This window comes from Mauremys reevesii, linkage group 1, assembly GCF_016161935.1.
Source record: "Mauremys reevesii isolate NIE-2019 linkage group 1, ASM1616193v1, whole genome shotgun sequence".
Lineage (NCBI taxonomy): Eukaryota > Metazoa > Chordata > Testudines > Geoemydidae > Mauremys > Mauremys reevesii.
In genome coordinates this window covers 224448286-224470573 of record NC_052623.1, presented here as the reverse complement: position 1 = coordinate 224470573, position 22288 = coordinate 224448286, and the positions used below count along the sequence as shown (strand labels likewise).

At 54.3% G+C, this 22288-nt stretch overlaps 1 protein-coding gene across 1 annotated transcript; it reads right to left on the bottom strand.

Moving 5' to 3' along the window:
* Positions 1-520: 520 nt before the first annotated feature.
* LOC120387372 (maestro heat-like repeat-containing protein family member 7) lies at positions 521-22060 on the bottom strand. Its single transcript, XM_039508090.1, has 15 exons — positions 22048-22060; positions 18709-18809; positions 17503-17652; positions 16716-16870; positions 16194-16338; positions 10740-10918; positions 10495-10632; positions 9647-9761; positions 8215-8355; positions 6209-6430; positions 3534-3689; positions 2594-2695; positions 2221-2323; positions 1713-1772; positions 521-706 (listed from the first exon to the last, which is right to left on the bottom strand). The coding sequence occupies exons 2-15, from the start codon at positions 18802-18804 to the stop codon at positions 522-524; spliced, it is 1947 nt and encodes a 648-aa protein (XP_039364024.1). The 5' UTR covers positions 18805-18809; positions 22048-22060; the 3' UTR covers position 521.
* Positions 22061-22288: the final 228 nt, after the last annotated feature.

Sequence of the window (22288 nt, the reverse complement as noted above, 5' to 3'; positions counted from 1 at the left end):
GGCAAACAGACTCTCTACCGTTACTTGGCCTGACTGCAGGCTAGAGCCATTAACACTGAGCTAATTTTCCCCTGAACCACCGTACCCGGAAGTATCATAGCAAGGGGTGTGGTCTCCCACCCAGATGGACGGACGGTGGGGCCTGGGGGGGGGGACTGCAAACCCTTTACAGCCTGTCTTTCTACTCATTCGTACTTCTTCTCTAAATATGTCAAAACACAAGCACACAACCTTCCCCCGGCCAAACACAGAAAAATAATACAAAATAAATTTTCAAAATGGCCGACGGCATCAAAAACGTACACGACTGGAAATGGGGATGGAGGGCAGGACGTAAATGCAACACGGTGCATGGAAACCTGTCAAAAAGTACATGATGATGAAAGCTATCGAGCAGTTAACTACTCACATGGCTGGGCAGGGCAGGCGGCCAGTTGGGAAGAAGCCATGTGTTCCACCTTGCTCCAGGTGGGCTCTGATTCACCAAGCCCCCAGAGAAGGGAGGCTAGCTTTTCCCAGAGCTAGGGCAGCTGGGCAGCTTCAATGAGCTGGCTCTCCGCAGTGCACATTGTTCTTATCCTATGGACCAATGTCCATAGGCTGCAGCAGGCTGGAGGCTGGTTCTTGAAGGCCTCCAGGATGAAGATGGTCTGAGAAGCCAGGCATCGGACTGAGGACTTGCTGTCCTGCTGCAAGCCTTTGAGGTCTAAGATTGAAAGGAAGGAAATGGAGGTCAGAGCCATGGCACTCTGGAGAGCCCCGGCAGGCCAAGCCAGCTCTGTACCTCTCGGCCCACGACAAGGAGGCAGCAGGCCAGGTGGCAGGAGGCAGGGGACTAGCGGGAACAGCCAGCAACCCTCACTAAACATCCCCGCCACCCTCCACAGCTGGGGGAGCCTCCAGACACAGGCAAGAAGTCCCAATGAACCCCATTCACTCACTATTTCTAGGACTGCCTCCTCCCTGCAGTATCTGAGAGCCTCATCCCTGCCTGTATTTACCCTCCCCCTTCCCCCCCAATGCACAGATGGGCACTTAGGCCTAGAGAGGGGGAGAGTCACAAAAGGGGCTTGGGCATTGTTAGGCGCCGCCTAACTTCAGGTGCTCTGCTGCCCTCCAGGAAATGCCGAGGAGGGAGCTCAGCCATTCTCTAGCTCCGGTTGGGAGGCCCAGCTATGAATCTGCTCTGGGAGTGAGGAGTCTGAGCTATGTCACCCACCCTTCCCTTTTCCCGAACAAATGTGGTGGAGATGCTGCTCTGCCCTGTGCTGCCCAGGAGTCCGGACACGCAGCAGGGAGGTAGGTGACCGGACGTCACTTCAGCCTCATTTGGAGCAGTGGCTTGACCCCAGGTGTCCCACGTGGAGGTGACTGCTCCAAACACTGGGCTAGTGAGTGCAAGGGGGGAGGCAGCACCCCACTTTGGCTGTGTTTGTGGGGGGCAATCATCTGCGAAGGCCAGCCAGCTAAGGCCCAGTTTGGGGATCTACCAGGCCGCAGCTCTGAGGTCAGGGCTAAGTGCCTGGGCACATGCCAACCAGCAGACACGACAGGGTGAGGGGCCAGCTGATCAGGGGGTTGGGGATTTACATTTTGCATCCCCTTGTGGCTCTCGCCTGTGACCACGTTGCTGGCATCAGAGACTGAACCCACCCTGCAGCCCTGGGCCATTCATCCCCCTAGTGCTCAGTACTCAAAGCGGGACCACTCACTGTCGCAGATGGCGTCCAGCTTGTCCTGGCTCCCCTGGTCCAGCTGCCGGGAAGTGAGCCCTACACACACAAACAGCTCATCACATCCCCGCATCCCCAGCAAGGGTGTTAAAGAGCCTGTCACCCTCCAAGCACCGCGGCTTTCCCCCGCCCCTCACTGGCCAGGACACGCTCCTGAATCCCCAGGGGAAAGGGCGAGTCCCCAGAGATGGCTACAGGGCTGGTTGCCAAAGGAGAGCACAGCGCCTTGAAGGTCCACTACCAAGAGCCCATGGTGGGGTGGGGGCGGAGAATGGGGACTGCATGAGGAGCAGTGGGCTTAGAGGGGTCCCATCAGCCGATCAGGGCAGTTTGGGGTGAGCTTGCTCCTGTGGGTTTCTGACACCCCTTCGCCTTCATTAGGGAATCAGGAGCCCAGGGATCACTTCTCGCTGCTGGCAGGGACTGAGGAGAGCCTGGGACCAGATCCAACCCCTCTGCTAAAGGGACCCCTCTGCTCTGTGGTTACCTAGGAACCTGATGGCTGCTTCCCTAACTGGAGTCTGTGGGTTCTGCAGGAAGGCCATGGTCTGGCCCAGGAAGTCATCAGCTCTCTCCTTGTAGTGGATCACCTAGGAGCCAGAACAAAGGAGCACAAGATTATTAAAGGCCTTTCCATCCCACAGGCCAGCTTCCAGGTGTGTGGAGCGCACGTCCTGTTTTTTCCCCTCCTTCCTGTGCTGGGAGGATCACGCAGAGGGACCACACCCAGGGCCAGGTGTGGTCCCGGGGCTGGGGCTCAGTGTGGGCACAGAGCCAGGCAATTGGGGGTGCCCTATCCACTGATTCCTCCACTTCTGCCAGCGAGGGCTGTGCAGTGAATGGCCAGAGGGCTCCCTCACCAGGCAGTCACAGCTTCGCCAGGTTTCCTTGTGCTGGATGAGGCCACTGAGCTGGTGCCACTTCAGGAATTGGGCGGCACTGCTGAGGGTGTCCCAACACACCTGCAAAACAAGAGGGGCCGGGGCAAGCCGGACACAGTTACGGGAGCTGGAAGCCACTAGCCTAGTTACCCGGAGGCCAGGGAGGCCGTGCGTGCTGAACGCTTCCCTGCCCTGGCTGCTCGCGGAAGGGCGGCAGTGTGGCTAAGGCAATGGCTGGAGGCCTGACTCAATTCCCAGCTCTCTGTGCAGGAACTCAGGCAAGTTGCTTAGGCCCAGGGCTGCAAAGGGATTTAGGTGCCTAATGCCCATGGGGGTTCAATATTTTTGAGGCTGCGCCTCAGTTCCCCACCTCATGGGGTGAATTCATTAGTGCTGGTGGCATTTGTGTCCCAAGTGATGGGGGCCATGAGCACTAGCATGTGCAGAGGCATGGGGGGGAGGGGCTTGGGCATGTCATGGCTAGTACGGGCTGTCCGGGCTGCTTGGCTAAGGGCACATTGGGTCCTGTGCACCATCTGGATCCTGAGTAGCCCTGCTCCTGGTAGGGATATAGCCAGGGTTGTGCTCTTCCCACCAGCACAGCCAGGGGAGTGTGCGGAAGCCAGTGGCTGTAGGAGTGGTGAGGCGACCACTCGCCCAACCTAATCTCTCAGCCTGGCTGCAGGGGGGTGTTGAGCTCAGAGGATGCAGAGAAGACTCAGGAGTTGGGTGGGGTGCCATGGTCATGGCACTACTGGATTCAACATTCAAGTGATTTTGAGTGCCTGATTGTCACAGCAGTGAGCACCTGCCCTCTACCGGCCAGACCCTTTAAAGGGGGGTGTCACATGTTGCCCCCCCCCAAACAAATGGTCGCTCTGTAACTATCTCAGCCGCAGACTCCAATTTGTGGCCTCACCTGGGACACGTTGGGACGCTCATCATGCACAAGGAGGAGCAGTGGGACCAGGCTCTGGAGCACATGCTCCTTCATCTGCCTCCGGTTGGGCCCCCTTACAAGCTCCAGCAGGTCTTTAAAAAGGGTGATGGAGAGCACCCGGAGCTTGCTGGTCACCTGCAAGAGATGATATAGGGAGGGGAGGAGACACTGTGACAGTCATTCTCATCCAGCGGGGCAAGCACACACTGTGCCAGAGATGTCTGCCCTGCAGCGGGTATTGGTAACTCACCCCCAGCCATACAGCCACAGCTGGGGCCAGAGTCTCATGGGCACAGCGCCACTGAAGGCAATAGAGATGCAGATTTCCACCAGCTGAGGGGTTGGCCTGGTAACTTCTTGGCCAGGGAGAGCAGTAAGCTGGGGTGAGACTGCCCCTGGGCTCTCACAGCCAGCTCTGGGTGCACTGACATCAGCACCTGCCTGTATCAGCCAAGGGGAAACATTCAGGGTGGAGCAGTGCCAGGACAGGGGCGGCAGAGAGGGAGCGATGAGGAAACATTCAAAGAGCGCAGTGGGGGGTGTAGTTTGTCCACCCGCTTTGCAGGCCCAGCTCACACTGGTGTTGACCCACAGCAGCCCTCTAGCTGGGCCAAGGGGGCCAGGCATAGGGGGCAAATTCCTACATTGGTGTTTGTTTGGGCCATGCTCAGGGACCTGGGGTGAATTTAACCAGGGCCAAGGGGTGGTAAATGTGCAGGAGCTCCCAGATAGGGGGCCTTGGAAGCCATGACTGGAAGCCACCCAGCCTCCAGGGGTTTGGGGTGGGGTGAGGGGTCAGCTCAAATGGTCAGCTGGGCAGCTAAGCCCAGATGGTCAGATGGTCAGCTGAGCTGGTCAGCTGGGCAGGCTCTGTACAAAACACGTGGGAGGGGTATGGGGGCATCAGGGCTTCACTGCAGTGGGCACAGGCAGATGTTGGACTGGCACCTCTCTGGTCTTCCCTCCAGTTGTTGAGGCCTGTTTGCCTTTCCCTGGTGATGGGTGTAGTAAGTGCAGGCCATGATAAAGGCCCAGTATGAGGCCTGAGGCCTGAACTAAAGTAATGAACAAGACTTTGCTAACATAAAGCAAAGGTAAGCTGTGAGCCAGAGGCAGACCCTGCTCACAGAAGCTGGCAAGGAAAGGGCTGATACGTACCTAAAAGGTACTGAACATTCACAAACTTGCACATTCCACACAGATAATAAAGAACAGGCTGGCCCATCCCAATGACAGGGGCAAAAGGGTAAAATGATGGATAGAGTTGTTTTGATCGAACCAACATGTACAAGGTAGAAGGCGGCACCTAACTACGTAGAAAGGTTGTACCGTGCTACGTGGAGGGGTTGTACCTCATACGTCAGGTGTGATGTGTAACTTGTTTGTGTCTGTGTATAAGAATGCATCCCTGGGGCGGTGCCTTTGTCCGGCCGAGGGGGCAGTGGAAAGTCCCGCCACTGAGCCGGGTCCATTGCCAAGAGGCACTTTCTCTTAGTATGCCCTGAATTAGGCTAAGAAACCTACAGGGAACTGCAATTGTGTCCGAGGTCGCAATAAACCTAGCCGACGTGGCTTTGCATCTTACTGGACTCTGTGGTTATTGGGGGTTGTCGTCGGGTCTGCTGTGTCAGCTATCTGCAGAGCTGGGGTAGCACACAGAGGGAACACATGCACGCAGCCGAGTGATATCAACAAGGAGAAAGCAGAGCACCACACCGGTAGCACTCTGACAACACACTTCTGACAACAATGGGCGTTGTGTTCATTAACACTATTTGGATATAACCCCTGCCCCATAAAGAACCTGTTCTGTTCCCCCCGGGCCTGAGAGGGGTTTGGTTTAAAGGGTTCACCCCAGGGTGAGATCCTGCATCCTTGGTCCAGGCTGCCCTGTCCCTTTGGCCAGCTGGGGATCCAGGAGACCCTGGGAACAGCTTTAGCCAGGCCTGTGCCACTAGTAAATAAAGAGCGGCAGGGTCCCAGCAGAATTCGGGAGGGCTGAGAGTAGGATTTACCATTATGAGAGCTGGGGAGTCCCTCCAGGAGCCCCCACTGGGGCATTACCCCTGGAAGGCAGTAATGGATGGGCCCCTTTCTCCTGCCCGCTTGCTGGATCTCGCCACCCAGTGTGGGACTGAACATCAGTCTGGTGAATGCGCCCGTGGGGGCTAGTTTGTGGGTACAAAAGATCTGAGGAGAACTTTCCCCTCCTTTGACGCTGCCCTGCCATGAGAACGAAGGGGAGAGGAAAGGGCGGTAGCTGCAGAACCTACAGACAGAGCCATTTCCTTATGGAGCTGACAGGCCAGCTGTAGGATTCCTGGCCAGGGAAAGGAGGGGCAGATTTTCACCAAGGTACCATCACTTGTCACCCTGGAAGCCAGCAAGAGCATTGCAGCACCCTGTGCTGCAGAGGCCCCCTCGCTGCATGCAGGCTCAGGAATGCACGTCCTTCCCCAAGGGGAGCCTCGTCCCCAGGCTGCCCTCATCCTTGTCAGTAGGCCTGCGGGACACCAGGGTTCCCATCCTTTCTGCCATGTGCTCTCATGGAGAGTGAGAGGAAGGCGGGAATGGGCTCATGATTTATGACAATCCGTTTTCTGGCTAGGACCATAGCACAGGCCCTGCTAGCCCACCCCCTAGCCCCCACTCACATGTCCGCAGTTTGATGGGATCTCCTGTGAGCTGCCAGGCCTTACATCATGAAACAACGGCAGGAGTTGCGCAGCCACTTGCACAGCCGCGCGGCTGGCGCTCTGCCTGTCCATGCCGGCGAGGAGGTGTTTCAGCACGGCGATGGCCTTGCGGATGAGGTCTCTGTCTACCTCCTGGAGTCGCTCCAGGACATCTGGCAGCAGATGCTGGAGTTTCCCCACCTGTGTGAAACAAGGAGCTGCTTTACGAAACACCCTCCAGTGACCCAACAAGCCATTTCCAAAACAATGTCTGCCTCCCCTGCAGACAGAGGCACGGGAGCTAGGGGTGCTGCAGCACTCCCAGGTTTTACGCAGGGCTCTGCTCCTGGCCCCACACACAGGGTCCCAGCTGCCGGCCCTGTGCCAACCCCCAGCTATGGCCCCAGCCTTGGTCCCCTTGCCCCATCCACCCCCCGCCCCCGCCCCCACCTCCTGGAGCCATGGCCCTGCTCCTGACCAAAGCTCTAGTGGTGGAGGGGTGTGTGGACAGGGGTAAGGGGGTGTGTGTGCAGCACCTCCACTATAAAAAGTCTTCCAGCGCCCCTGCCTCCAGAGACATATTACAGCCTCAAAGCCTTTGCACAGCCAGCTAAGATCACGGGCAGTGGGTCCGGCAACCTGCAACATAAGCAGCTGCTTCCTTGTACTCCAGATCTCAGGGGATGGTTTTTATTAGCAGATATCATCCGTGGAAAGTTCTCTACACAACACGTTGACCCCAAATAAATCAAGTGTATTATTGTTCGAATAGCACCTCGAGGGCCTGTCTGCAATGAGGGCTTGTGCTGGGGCTGTCCAGGCACAGGAAGAGACGGTCCCTGCCCTGGAGCTTACAGGCTAGACACACGAAGGCAGGATTTCTATCCCCATTGTACAGACATGGAACTCGGGCACAGAGAGGTTACGTGACTCGCCCACAGTCACTTAGGGAGTCTGGCAGAGCCAGGAACCGAACCTGGGTTCTCCTGAATCCTGGTCCTTACAGCCCAGCCTAGGGGAGGGAGTCGATTTTGAACACTAGTTCTAGGGTTAGGCTGTTACTAAAAGCCAGATTCAGTCATTTCTTTGTTTGGTTTTCAACCTTTCAAAGACAGCCCCACAAAATCTCAACCGGCATCAGGGAAAAAATAGGTCATATACAGGCTAACCGGTTCCGGAAAGGAAAATGAACCACGAGCAAGTGAAAACCAGGCTGAAGTGCATGGAATGATGGGAATGGTGTATAACAAAGAGAATTACAGTCACGCCCTCTCCATGTCTGATCTAGTCATAGTCCGGGTTTAACAAACCGGACTGACCCCCAATTCTCAGGCGAAGTAAATTATCATTAACGAGAGTTGCCTTCAGATTGTCTCCTCTTTACCAGGCTGTCAGATCTGTGTATTTAAGCCCCAAGGGCTTTCTCTGCCTTCACTATATTGTGGGTATCAAACTTGTTATGAGATCTTAGCAGCAAAAGGCCCTTCCAGAGCTCTTCAGAGGAGCGAGTGCTGCGGGACAGAGCCGTGACGTCAACAGTTAAAACCTATGAGGCTTTAAAAGGGGATTTGTAGGAAAAAATGGTTCCTAATTGTAGTGAAATGGCTCTATCCAAGCGTCCCTGATCACTGGGGTCGCCAGCAATCCCTGGGGGTCTAGAGTCTGCAGCTCTGCTGCTACTCTAGTGCTAGGGTTCTTTGGATCACAGAGACCCCAGACACAATCAGGCCCAGCTGTGCCAGATGCTCCACACACCTAGAGACGCACCCTGCAGGAGCCAGGCCCTGCCCTGCAGAACAGCAGACAAAGGCCAGGCAGGGGCTTGCCCAAGGGCACCCCGCAGGTCAGTGGCAGAGCCAGGAATAGAAGCCAGGGCTCCTGACTCCAGGCCAGGGCCATACCCCCTGGGAAGGTTTCAATGACCCCAGCCCTGCAGCAGCTCCCTGCGGTTCTGGGTTTATCCCCCAGCCCTCCTCCCCTCTCACCTTCTCTGGGCGAAGGGCCAGATTGAGGAGGCCTTTGAGCGCCAACCAGCGCACCACGGTCTTGGGGTCGCTCAGCAGCCTGCTCATCTCCTCCACGATGGCGTCTTCCAGCTCGCTGCCAAGGTCAGGGCACTTGAGGAGCTAACACACCAACAGCAAATCAAGCTAGAGAACGGGGCTGGCCTCTCGCGACTCATCTCTGCCACGGGGCCCTTAGCTCCACTGGCCAAGGCCCGGCATGGGCTGCATGCAGGGCATCGCGATTGGTCACCGTGTGGGCCCCACTGAAACGTTCTAGCGCGACGGCCCCTCGAGACTCCAGCTGAGATCAAGGCCTGCCCTGCTCCCTCACTAAGGCTCAGCTGCACATGGAGCAGTGGTGTGTGTGTGGGGGGGGTCCTGCAGCCTTGTGCTCCAAAGGGTCGCCCGGTCTGCGGGGGGCAGGTGAACTGGCCATGAATGGGCAGGTGGCTGCCCGGCCTGCACATGGCACACGGATGTCAGAGGGGGCTCGAGGGCCGAGGTCACACAAGGGACCATTCTATGGAACTGAGCCTTGGGGAACAAGAGACACCTGACCCTGGGCCTTGCTCCAGCCCCGTGACACCAGCTGGGACAGGTAACAATGCCCAGACTGAGTGACTCCACCCCTAGGGTTGTAGGAGCTTTCCCTGCCCCTGCTCACCCACCCACCCCCAGGGCCTTCAGGGCCACCCCTCTCCTGGCCATAGGCATGAGCGGCAAGTTCCATTGGCCCATGGTGCCTGGGCACCATGGGCCTCAGCCCCACCTTTCCCCCCACGTCTCCCAGGCCATTTAAAACAGCCTGGGGCCCCCACCACCACTGGCAGCGCAGCAGAGCTGAGCGGCCTCCTGCCTGCTTGCTCCCATGGCTGCCAGACCCTCCCTGTGGCCCCTGGGTGGGGTGGGCGCGCCCCTGCAGCCAGTAGGAAGCTGCGGAGGCAGTGCCTCGGGGGAGCAGCACATGGAGGGCCCCCGGCCCACCCTGCCTAGGAGCCCCAGATAAGCGCTGCACCCTCCCAACTCCTCCCAGAGCCTGCCCCCCACCCCTTTCCCGCACCCCACTCTGGCCCCCAAACTCCTTCCCAGAGCCTGCACCCCCTCCCTCCACACCCCCTCTTGTCCCCAAACTCCCTCCCAGAGCCTGCATCCCCACCCTCTCCTGCACTCCCACCCTCTGACCCATCCCAGAGCCTGCACCCCAGGCCCCCTCCCCCACCCAAACTCCCTCCCAGAGACTTAGGCAGGTGGGGGGCAGAGTTTAGGGGGGCAGAGTTTGGAGGGGAAGGTTCTGCTGAGCACCACCAAAATTTCTACAAATCTGCCGTCCCTGGCCATAGGTCAGCCCCATGCCCCAGTCACCGCTGGGCTGGGGCGCTTCTCACGACCCTCACCCGCTGGTGAGGCTCACCTGAATGAAGAGCGCCACGGCCGGGACGTACCGCCTATCGTCCCGATCGTTGAGGATGGCCATGAGATGGTGGAAAATCCAGTTTCGCTCCTCGACATTGAGCGAAACCATGGCCCTGGCATAGGAAACACAAACACCACATCATCAAGGTGGGCAAGGACTGCTCCTCCATTTACGAATCTAACCAGACCAGTGCCACAGGACAGGGCATCCCGGGCGACTAGTCACGCGCAGCTGGCACGGACTAGTTCCTGCTGCCTTAAAATGCCCAGCGGCTTATGTGCTAGAGACCCAAACCCTTAATCACTCGACAGGGAGCCCTTCCATGAGGCCAGCTCTGAGCACGTAGAGCTGGGGCTGCAAGAGAACTGCAGACAAAGAAGGGTGTTGGTGGGGTCGGTGGTCTTCCTCATGTGCCCAGATATTGGGTGATGAGAGACAGAAGGGTGGGTGAGAGAATATCTTAGATTCACCCAAGACAAGCGCTGGAGCTTTCTGTGTTAGCTTCTCTCTCACCCACAGTCACTGGGCCAACCAAAGACATTCCCTCCCCCACCTTGTCTCTCTCATGTGCTGGGCCTGACAGGGCTACACCAACGCTGCGGAAAGATATGGCGGAGGCTGTCTTTGCCCAGCCATGCCTGCCAGAGCCACGCAGGAAGCGGTTACGCCAGGCAGCGCAGGGTGGAGAAGTAGCCGACTGACCCCTTGGCCAACAGCACAGAGGCTGCGGCCTGTTCCATGCAGGCGATTGGGAGCCGCGTCTCACCCAGCAGGGAAGGCAATGTGGCCATGTCCTGGGCCAGGGAGGGGAGCTGCTGCTGTGATCGGTTCTGGGCAGCACTCACCGGGCAAGCAGGCAGACACCTTTGTGGTGCGTGTCAGAGCTCATGAGCAGGTCCCAGCGGCCATGCTTCATCATGAAGGTGGCCTGCTCCTTGTAGCCAGCGCATAGAAGCAAAGCTTCCATGGCCTTCACCGCGAACCTGTGTGGAGAGCGAGCCTCTTGTTACTGAGTGAGCCCAGGCCAGGCCCTGCTGCGTGCCTGCGGGCGACGCTGCAGAACCCAGGCTGGGTGTCGGGCTGGCGGTACCTGACGGGGCTGAGGGGTGCGGCCGTGTCCTCCTGGTTATGCTCCCTCTCCTGCGAAGCAGTGTGCTGCACTGTGTGGGTGACGTGGAAGAGCAGCGCGACGTAGAGCTGAGGGAAGAGCTCCTTCACTTCCTGCCTGCAGGCCTGCTCCTGCAGGATCACATACAGGGCTCTTGTGGCCTGCAGATAAGAACAGGAGACAGACATCGCTGCAGGGATTTCGTCCTTCCCACGCTCCCCCAGGGCACCTAGAGGGGTGGGGTGGGGTGGGCTGGGGGCTAAGGCCTGGGATGCTGGGTTCAATTCCTAGCCTGTGAGACCTTGGCTAGAACCACACAAGGGACTTCGGCCCAGCGTGGCCATGCCCAGCTGCATGTGCCCTGCTGCCCAGTGGACTCACAGCCCTGGGTTAAGTGCCCAGGCTCCATATGCTCCAGAGAGAGTCAGTTGGGCCAATTGTTAAAGCGGGTGAAAGGGATGGCCTGGGTAATTTCAGGCCTGTCAGCCTGACATCGATCCCAGGCAAGATAATGGAGCAGCTGGTATAAGATTCAATTAATAAAGAATTAAAGAGGATAATTTATTTAATGCAAATCAACAATTTTTTGATGAGATTACAAGTTTGGTAGATAAAGGAAATGGTATTGACATAATGTATGTAGACTTCTGTAAGGCGCTTGAGTTGGCGCTGCACTCCAGTTTGATCGGAAACCTAGAAGATACAAAAGTAACGTGGCACATTTGAATTGGATTATAAAGTGGCTGATAGGTCTCAAAATGTAATTGTAAACTGGGAATCAGCATTGCACAGGTGTGTTTCAGGATGGTCCTTGCAGGGATCGGGTCTTGGCCTAAGCGATTTAACATTTTAATCAATGACCTGGAAGAAAACATCAAATAGTCACTGATAAAGTTTGCAGATGACACAAGAATTGGGTGAGTGGTAAATAATGAAGAGGATAAGTCACTGATACAGAGCGATCTGAATCACTTGGTAAACTGGGGAGCAATCAAACAGTACGTGTTTTAATATGGCTCATTGTAAATGAATACATCTAGGAACAGGATGAGGGACTCTATCCTGGGAAGCAGAGACTCTGTAAAGGACTTGGGAGTCCTGGTGGATAATCAGCTCATGTGATCCTGGGATAAATAAACAGAAGAATCTAGAGTGGGAGTATTTGGCACTGGTGTGACAACTGCTGGGATCCTGGGTCCAGTTCCGGTGCCCCAATGCAAAAGAATGTTGATGAATTGCAGAGGTTCAGAGAAGAGCCATGAGAATGATTAAAGGACTAGAAACCATGTCTTATAGTGATAGGGTGACCAGACAGGACAGGGGTTGGGGGTAATAGGAGCCTATATAAGGAAAAGACCTAAAATCAGGACTGTCCCTATAAAAATCAGGACCTCTGGTGAGAGAGATAGTGAGAGACTCAAGAAGCTCGATCTATTCATCTTAACAAAGAGAGGGTTGAGGGGTGACTTGATTACAGTCTATAGGTATCTCCCTGGGAAACAAATATTTAGTAATTGGCTTTTCAGTCTTGCAGAGAAAGGTCTATCATGATCCAGTGGCTGGAAGTTGAAGGTAGACATTCAGACTGGAAATAAGGCATAAACGTCACAGTGAGAGTAATTAATCATTGGAAGAATTTACCCAGGGTGGTGATAGATTCTCCATCACTGACTGTTTTTGAACCACGATGGGATGTTTTTCTTCAAAGACCTGCTCTAGGAATGATCTGGGGGCAGTTCTCTGGCTTGTGTCAGGCAGGGATCTGACTAGATGATCGCAGAGGTCCCTTCTGGCCTTGAACTCTATGAAGCTAAGAGTGAGGAGCTGCCTAAACCAACCAATAGGAAATGCGGCGGAGAGGATGTGGCCTAAGCCCCACCCCTAAAGGGAATTTGGTATCTATCTCTACTTGGGAACACTTAAATAGTCATTGGAGCAGAGTTTTGACCCCAGGTCTCCCAGTTGGGTACCCTAACCACTGGGCTAGAGACAGTGGTGTAGTCGAAAATATGAAGGTCCTGGAATGCCACTAAAATACTGATTTTCTTCAATATGAATTATAGAAATTCACATTTTATTTGTCTACTGAATTTCTGGTACAGTAATCCTGGGCTAAACCAGGCATGGCTGGAGACAGGCCAGCTGTCCAAAATAACAAGGTATTGGATTTTTTGTTAATTGTACACCCCATCGTAGCTATTCAATTTATTTTAAATGTTGAAATCATTGTGCTGAAATGCCATTACTGTGTATGCAATAGAATACAATAGAAATGCCATTACTGTGTCTACAATAGAATATGTAAAAGATATAACTCTAGACAGTAGTGTACAGTACAGTGGTAAAAACCCAATGAATCGTAGCACGTTTTCTTTTTACTTTAGCCTATAGGCTAATGAAAATAGAAAATAAATCATGCTGCTGCACTACAGACATTACTGTATCAGGCTGAAATAATAAAAGTTTATTTTAAATGTAGCTAGTAGGCTACACAAGTAACACAAAATACATCAAGGCATAACGGGCTGGAGTAGCAAAGGCCTGCTGTAATGCATTGATCTAATTTTTACAAGTATTTCCACAAAGCGTCTTTCTCCATATTGTATTTTCTGTGTCTGTGAATCAGAGGGAGAACAAGGATGTCTGAGCCAAGTTCTGGCACAGCTGAGAGGATGCCACATGGAAAATGAAGGGCCATGTAGCTTGCTAAACGTGAGTGATGACGTATGCGGAATAAGCCCCTTGCTACATTTCCATTCACAATCATAGTCATGTGGCTGAGGGTACGGCTTCACTTGCAGCTGTACAGCACTGGGAGTTAAAGCTGTCTTCGTACAGCTGAGTAGGGAAAGCACTGCAGTCTGTCCACACTGACAGTTGCCAGCGCGCTGTTGTGGCCACATTTGCAGCATCTGCAGCGGCATTGGGAGCAGTGCATTATGGTCAGCTATCCCAGCGTTCCAAGTGGCTGCAACGTGCTTTTCAAAAGGGGGGTGGAGTGTGACAGGGAGCGTGGGGGAGAGAGTGGATTTTGGAGCCAACACTGTGTCAGCAGCTGCCTTGCAAGTTCCAACCCCTCCCTAGCCCTCTCTGACTCACTGAAAGTGAACAGCACCTCTTTGTCTTTTTCCTCACAGACCAGATAAGCAGCCGCTCGCCGAAACGGACCCTCCTCCCTCCCCCTCTATTCAAGCAAACACTAGCTGTGGGCCTTCCAAAGGGAGCCCTCTGCCTCTGCTCATTTACAGCAAACAGGAGCTGTGTTTGTTTTTTTAATAAGCAGCTCCCGGAGCCCAGAGTTTGCAACAAAACAAAGAGCGGAACCTTCACTTAAAAGGATTATGGGAAGCTTCCGGAGATCAGTCACTGCGTACTAAGGTTATTCCCTATTTACACTGGTGCCCCAGAGCAGCAGCAGCAGCAGCACAATACTCTTTATTCCTCTCGGGGAGGTGGAGTACAAGCAGCGCTGTAGCCACGGAGATACAGCGCTGTATGTGCCTTGCCAGTGTGGACGGGGAGTGAGTTACAGCGCTGTTGGTGGCTTTATTGTGCTGTAACTCTCAAGTGTAGCCAAGGCCTTAGATAAAGTGAAAAGGAGGTAGGGCAGCTGTGTAACCAATCTGGTCTGTCACTGACAGAAATTGTCAATGCCTAGCATGACTTTCTTGATTATACTGGTCAGAAGTGCCAGCTGAGCTGAAACCACTGCTCAGCTCCACGCGTGTGATTTCATGCAGCATGGCTGAGTGTGAACGTGGATTTAGGCCTTGGCTACACTTGAGAGTTACAGCACAATAAAGCCACCAACAGCGCTGTAACTCACTCCCCGTCCACACTGGCAAGGCACATACAGCGCTGTATCTCCCTGGCTACAGCGCTGCTTGTACTCCACCTCCTCGAGAGAAATAAAGAGGATTGCGCTGCTGCTGCTGCTGCGCTGGGGCACCAGTGTAAACAGGGAATAACCTTAGTACGCAGTATCGACTCATCCCACCCCCTTTTCTGGCTCAGGTTACAGCCTCAGGTACTGACCCTCACCTAAAGTCATCCCCTGCTCTCCAATCCCCCATGCAGACAGTCCCAGTAAAACTAAACACCATTTCCAGATCAATCCATCCCTCTCCCTACAGCGTCACAGGGCTATAGATAACAAAATGAAATTCACCAAAGACAAATGTGAGGTGCTACATTTAGAGAAGAAAAAGCAAATGCACAGATACAGAATGGAGGATAACCAGCTGAGAAGGATCTGGGAGCTGTGGTGGATCACAACCTCAGCATGAGTCAGCAATGCGATGCTGTTGCAAAAAAGGCAAATGCAATTTTAGGTTGCATTAACAGAGGTATAGCCAGGGCCGGCTCCAGACGCCAGCGTGCCAAGCGCGTGCTTAGGGCAGCAATGAGAGCCGCGGGGGGCGCTCTGCCTGTCGCCGGGAGGGCAACAGGTGGCTCCGGGGGACCTCCCACAGGCGTGCCTGCAGAGGGTCCGCTGGTCCCGCGGCTCCGGTGGACGTCCCGCAGGCATGGCTGCGGATGCTCCACTGGAGCCGCGGGACCAGCGGACCCTCCGCAGGCACGTCTGCAGCAGGTCCACTGGAGCCGCGGACCAGCGACCGCCAGAGCGCCCCCCGTGGCGTGCCGCCCTGCTTGGGGCAGCGAAATTACTAGAGCCGCCCCTGGGTATAGCATGCAAGTCATGGGAGGCGATAGTACCACTCTACTCAGTGCTGGTTAGGCCTCAGCTGGAGTACAGTGTCCAGTTTTGGTCACCAATGTCTAGAAAGGATGTGGAGAAACTGGAAAGGATCCAGAGGCGAATGACAAAGGTGATTAGAGGGATGGAACACAAGCCATAAGAAAAAAAGGCTGAAGGAACTGGCTATGTTTTGTTTGGAAAGGAGGAGATTAAGGGGGGACTAGATAATGGTCTTCAGATACTTGGAAGGCTGCCATAAAAAAAGATAGAGAAAAGTTGTTCTCTCTTGCTACGGAGGGCAGGACAAGAGGTGATGGGGTCAAACTACAGCACAGCAGATGTAGATTAAGCCTCAGGAAAAACTTCCTAACTGTAAGAAGAGTAGGACGATGGGAAAGATGCCTAGGGAGCTTGTGGAAACTCTTTCGCTGGAGGTTTTCAGAAGGAGGCTGGAGCCATCTGTCAAGGGTGGGTTAGAAACAAGAAGTCCTGCATTGTTGCAGGGGGCTGGACGAGCTGACTTTGCGATCCCTTCTCACCCTGTGATTCTATGAGTGCTGCTGAATAGCACCAGGAGAGCGTTTCGGCGTGTTCCGGCTCAAATATAGCACTGGCTAAAGTCACACTCTCTCTCTCTTTGGCCCAATGACTATACCCCGTGGGAGACTGAGAGACCCCCTCAGGCCACGATGGGGACACACGGCACTCCTTCCCTTGCTGCAGGGGCTGGTACTTACGGCCAAGGAGGCGACGCCGGCCGGTCTCTGAGAGAGCTGATGCCGTCGTGGAGCCTGCCCCTGCAGCCTGCTGACCAGCTCCCTAAGGATCTTTTCTGTGCTCTTGGGCTGGGATGTCAGTATCTTCCACATCTCTGCAGCAACACTGCAAAGGGAGAGAGCCAGTGGCACCCCATCAGAGCCCTGCCAGCCTCCTGCACCCCTCAGCACTGGCACACCTGCTGGGTCTCCCCTCACCGGCCGGCCCTTTGTTGCCCTCCTGCTCCTGCAAGCCCCGTTGGCTGGTGCAGGCTACATGGAGCCAGGTCTGAGTGTCAGCCACAGGAGAGGCCGAGGGATGCCGTACAGGGTTTTGCAGATTGGCCTGTGTCCAGGGCAAGCCAGCCTGCAAAACCCTCCAGGAGAAGCAGCAGCTCTGCAGGGAGCAGGAGATCTCTGGAGGGTTCTGCACTCCCCTGTCTCTGGCAGCGGGACCAGTCCGGGGGACCCAGAGTGCAAGTGGTGGTAGCCGCAGCCCCGTACCTGTCACATGACAGTGAGCAGCCCAGCAGGGTTCCGACCACCTCCTCGCTGAACTGGGAACCCAGCAGGAGAAGGGCCCTGAGCAGCTCCTGCCGGGCAAGTGGCTCGCTGATGGAGTCCAGGTGGTTATGAATGCTCCTCACAGCCTCTGACACCTGGAAGGGAAATGGGGAGGTGGGGGCCTTGGCTTCCTCGCACAGCTATTGATCTGGGGAGCCAAGGACCTGCTGCACCTGAGAGCCATCTGCCCTCCCAGAACCTCTTCACCAGCCCCAGGCCTAGAACACAGCACCAGTTCCCAGCCTATCGATTCATAGACTGCAAGGCCACAAGCGGCCATGGTGATCACCTAGACCAGGGGTAGGCAACCTATGGCACGTGTGCTGAAGGTGGCACGTGAGCTGATTTTCAGTGGCACTCACACTGCCGGGGCCTGGCCACCGGTCCAGGGAGATCTGCATTTTAATTTCATTTTAAATGAAGCTTCTTAAAAATTTAAAAAAACTTATTTACTTTATATACAACAATATTTAGTTATTTATTATAGACTTATAGAAAGAGATTTTCTACAAACATTAAAATGTATGACTGACACGTGAAACCTTAAATTAGGGTGAATAAAGGAAGACTCGGCACACCACTTCTGAAAGGTTGCTGACCCCTGACCTAGACTGACCCCCTGCATTTCACAGGCCAGAGAACTGCCCCCCAATAATGCCTAGCACCCAGAGACAGAGTCTCCCACGGATGGGCTCCCCCAGCACGGTGTTCTCACTGCAGCTCTTACCCTCACCAAGCCTAGGCCGGGAACCTCCAGGATCGTATGCAGCATGTTCCTGGCCGTCACTGCGTCATGGACGCTGGAGTCTCTCACGCCGTCGATAGCAACGAGGAGGAAGTCCATGCTCTCGGACGGGTTGAAGTACTTCCCAAACAGCTGAAACAAACTGCTAGTGAAACCTCTTTTGCTGCCCAGCGCAGATCTGGTCAGCGGCCAAGCAGCCAGGACTGGCCCGGCCAGGAGTGCAGGCAAACCCCACTCTTCCGGGACAGGCCTGGCTTACTGCACCTGGGCAGCACAGTACCCAGCCAGCAATCGGAAGCTGTCATGCATGGCAGAGGCCAGCGTGGCAGTGCACGGGGGCACAATACTGCGCAGCACGGATACACTCTCTAGTGCTCAGCAGGGGCTGGTGCTCGTGCGCAGATGCAATGATGCCTTTTATTGCATTAATCTCTGAGGAATCTCCCAGCAAACCTGACAAGGAGCTGGGATCAGGTTTGGATGAGCCCCAGTGCATCTTGCGGTGTGTCATGTAGGCAGGTATATTGGGCTGCATTAGTAGAAGCATTGCCTGCAGATGGAGGAAGTGATTATTCCCCTCTATTGGGCACTGGTGAGGTCACATCTGGAGTATTGCGTCCAGTTTTGGGCCCCATACAAGAGAAAGGATGTGGACAAATCAGAGAGAGTCCAGCAGAGGGCAATGAAAATGATGCGGGGGCTGGGGCACATGACTTGATAGCAGCCTTCACTACCTGCAGGGGGGTTCCAAAGAGGATGGAGCTCGGCTGTTCTCAGTGGTGGCAGATGAGAGAACAAGGAGCAATGGTCTCAAGTTGCAGTGGGGGAGGTTTAGGTTGGATATTAGGAAACACTATTTCACTAGGAGGGTGGTGAAGCACTGGAATGGGTTACCTAGGAAGGTGGTGGAATCTCCATCCTTAGAGGTTTTTAAGGTCAGGCTTGACAAAGCCCTGGCTGGGATGATTTAGTTGGGTTGGTCCTGCTTTGAGTAAGGGGTTGGACTAGATAATTTCCTGAGGTCTATTATTCTATGAGGTGGAGTGGGCCATAGGCAGGTCTCTGTCCCAGCTGGATGGGGTTAGTCACATCCTGGGTCTGTCCCTTCCCCCTGACACCTAGGGTGTTAATTTCTGGCTCCTGATAACTCTGGGCACAACAATCCCAGGAAGCACTGACTGTAGTTACCGATGTGATATTGCTGATGTTGGTGACCCAGAAGGCTCTCTCAATTTGACTGTCCTTGAGGATCTGCCGATACTCTGCCCCATGCTTCACCAGCATTTTGGCTGACCCAGGGAGGGGAAACAGACAACAGGCAATATAAATCAGACCTTCAGTTAGCAAACGGGAGTTTTGCAAGGAAGTTTAGAGAGGGTGTGTGAGAGACAAGTACATCTAACAAACATACTGTAAACTCAGGCCAATAACCTGTTCCCCCATCCCTCCCACAAACTAAACAAACTAACCTCCCTGGAAGAGTAAAAATAAACCAGGCAGAAGGGCAGCAGCAGCATGGGGCTCTCCAGTTGATTGCACTGAATGCAGCATGTACGATTACCAGCCCTGTGGGCAGGTAGCATATGTGGGCATTTGGCCCAAGGAGCTACTGGCCCTCGGAGACCAGGAGACCAGAGGGGCTGAACTGGTGGAGCCAAGGGAGACAGTGAGGTACATAGAGGAGACTTTTAGGGATGCAGTAGAGTAGTCCCACTCCCAGTCTGACAGCCTCTGTGCTGCTGAGGAGGGTGAAAGTTTCGGGGAAGGAGAACATCGAGCTGGGGCAGAGGGAGAGGATCCCATAGTTGGGACCCACCTTCCAGATGAAGTCATGATGTCCTCTCACACTGAGGCTACCCCTCCTGAGGCGGGAATCCCGCTTACAAAGAGAAGCCAGGAAATAGTAATGGGGGATTCAATCAATAGACATATAAACAGTTGGGTTTGTGATGACTGGGAGAACCGCATGGTAAATTGCCTGCCTGATGCAAAGGTTGCAGCTATCACGAGACATCCAGACAGACTTATGTGCAGTGCTGTGGTATGTAACCTAGCGTTTAAATCGGCCTCTGTATGAGATAGCTAATGTGAGAGTGAAATTTAAAAAAGTCTCCAGATGTGATCCCTGGTAAGCCTGACTTCAGTACCAGGCAAATTGTTGAAACTATAGGAAAGAACAGAATTATCAGACACGTCGGTGAACACAATTTGTTGAGGCAGAGCCAACATGCCTTTTATAAAGGGAAATCATGCCTCACCAGTCTACTAGAATTCTTTGAAGGGGTCAACAAGGATGTGGAGAAGGGTGATCCAATGGATATAGTGTACTTGGACTTTCAGAAAGCCTTTGACAGGGTCCCTCACCAAAGGCTCTAACCCTAAGGAAGCCGTCATGGGATAAGAGGGGAGGTTCTCTCATGAGTCAGTGGTTAAAAGATAGGAAGCAAAGGACAGGAATAAATGGCCAGTTTTCACAGTGGAGAGAGGTAAATAACGTGGTCCCCCAAGGATCTGTGTTGAGACCAGTGTAGTTCAACATAGTCATAAATGATCCAGAAAAAGGGGTAACCAGTGAGGTGGCAAAATTTGCAGATGATACAAAATGACTCAAGATAGTTAAATCCAAAGCAGCCTGCTCAGCTGAGCTCGGGAGTCGTCCTGCTGCCGCTTTTTGAGTAGCCCGGCAAGTGGGGTGGGAGAGGGGGCTGCTGCAAGCTCCAGGGCTAGCCAGAGGGGAGGAAGGGGAAGGGGCAAGTGGGGCAATTGGCCCAGGCCCTGCAGGGGCCCCCGGCCCCACGAGGATGTCTCCCCCGGGCTCTCTCCCGCTTCCCCCACCCCGCAGAGCCGCAGCATGGCCAGCAGCTGGGCAGCTCAGCTGAGCTCTGGGCTGCCGGCAAGGTAAGGGGACGGGGGGGCTGCGAGCTCCGGGGCTGCAAGGTGGGGCAAGTAGGGAAATTTGCCCCGGCCCCTCGGCCCCACAAGGATGTCTCCCCCGGGCTCTCCCCCGCTTCCCCCACCTCGCAGAGCCGCAGCATGGCCAGCAGCTGTGCAGCTCAGCTGAGCTCTGGGCTGCCAGCAAGGTAAGGGACAGGGGGCTGTGAGCTCCGGGGCGGCAAGTGGGGCAATTTGCCACAGCCCCCTGGCCCAACGAGGATGTCTCCTCCCGGCCCCTCCCCCCCTGCAGAGCTTCAGCGTGGCCAGCAGCTGGGCAGCTCAGCTGAGCTCCTGAGTCGTCCTGCTGCTTTGAGATGCCGGCAAGGTAAGGTACGGGGGAGACTACGAGCTCCAGGGCTGCGGGGGGGAGGGCAAGTGGGGCAATTTGCCCCAGGCCCTGCAGGGGCCCCCAGACTCTCCTCTGCTTCCCTCCCTTAAATCAGAACTTTTTATAGGGAACCGGTTGTTAAGATTTTGGCAGCTCATCACTGGTTCTATATAAAGCTAAGATGCGCTGAAACCTTGAATACTGCCTGCAGTTCTGGTCGCCCCATCTCAAAACAGATATACCAGAATTGTAAAAGGTGCAGAGAAGGGCAACAAAAATGATTAGGGGAATGGAACAGCTTCCATATGAGGAGAGATAAAAAAGATGGGGGACAAGGGTACACTTCAAACACTGTATCGCCGTAGCTGCACTGGCGCTGTAGCGTTTAAGTGAAGATGCTCCTATGCAAACAAGCTCTTAATCCACCTCCCCGAGAGGCGCTGGCTAGGTGAGTGGGAGAGGTGCTCCTGCCGACAGGGGTGTGGATTTTCACACCCTGAGCAATATAGTTATAACAATATAGGTCTGTAGTAGAGACCTGGGACTATTTCGTTTAGACAAGAGATGACTAAGGGGGGATATGATAGAAGTCTATAAAATCATGACTGGTATGAAGAAAGTGACTAGGGAAGTGTTATTTACTCCTGCACATAACAGGAGAACTAGGGGTCACTTTATGAAATGAATAGGCAGCAAGTTAAAAACAAACAAAAGAAGGTATCTGTGCACACAATGCACAGGCAACCTGTGGAAATTGTTGCCGTGGGATGTTGTGAAGGCTAAAAGTATAATTGGATTCAAGATAATCAGGGCATGTAACCCCATACTCTGCATGTCCCTAAACCTCTGACTACCAGAAGCTGGGACTGCATGTCAGGGGATGGATCACTCAGAATTTCCCTGTTCAGTTCATTCCCTCTGAAACATGAAGCACTGGCCACTATCTGAAGACACAATATTGGGCTAGATGAACCATTGGTCTGACTCAGTATGTCCATTCTTATGTGAGTTATGAAGAGTAGAATACGGATAGAGGAAGCTAAAGACATCGGGGGAAACTCCATGGCTTGCAGGACTAAGGAGGGTTTCTTTAAAAAAAGTGTATTAGGAACAAAAGAAATCGTAGCAGTGGTGTAGGCTCATTACTAGATGGAGACTGTTTAAAAGGTTGCAGAAAAGGTGGAAGTGTTCAATAAATATGTTTTTCGTGTTGGAAACCCCATGTCAGTGTATTTAGGAAGGACAAGGGTCTCCAGTGCTCTTACATTTTAGCAGCTGCATGAAGGAGAAGAGGTGGTGAAGTCCCTCCACAGCCGATTGCCAGATCTCCTGCTCCTGCTCCACACAGCACAGAGTGAGACACCCCACCAGCTGGCCCAGGACTCTGAACTCCTCCACTTCCTGACGGAGAGAAGGAGCAAAGGGAGTCACTCGCCCCTGCAGACCTAGCGCAGCGAGTCCCCCTGGCATTGCCCTAGCAGTGGGTTAGAACAGGGGGAGGCAGAG

Excerpts from the sequence above, each read along its gene's own strand:
- LOC120387372 (XM_039508090.1), bottom strand. The coding sequence starts at position 18,804 with ATGCTGGTGAAGCATGGGGCAGAGTATCGGCAGATCCTCAAGGACAGT. Across the intron at positions 16,871-17,502 it reads CCGGCCTAGGCTTGGTGAGG|GTGTCAGAGGCTGTGAGGAG; the intron begins GTAAGAGCTGCA and ends TTTCCCTTCCAG. Across the intron at positions 16,339-16,715 it reads TGCTCACTGTCATGTGACAG|TGTTGCTGCAGAGATGTGGA; the intron begins GTACGGGGCTGC and ends CTCCCTTTGCAG.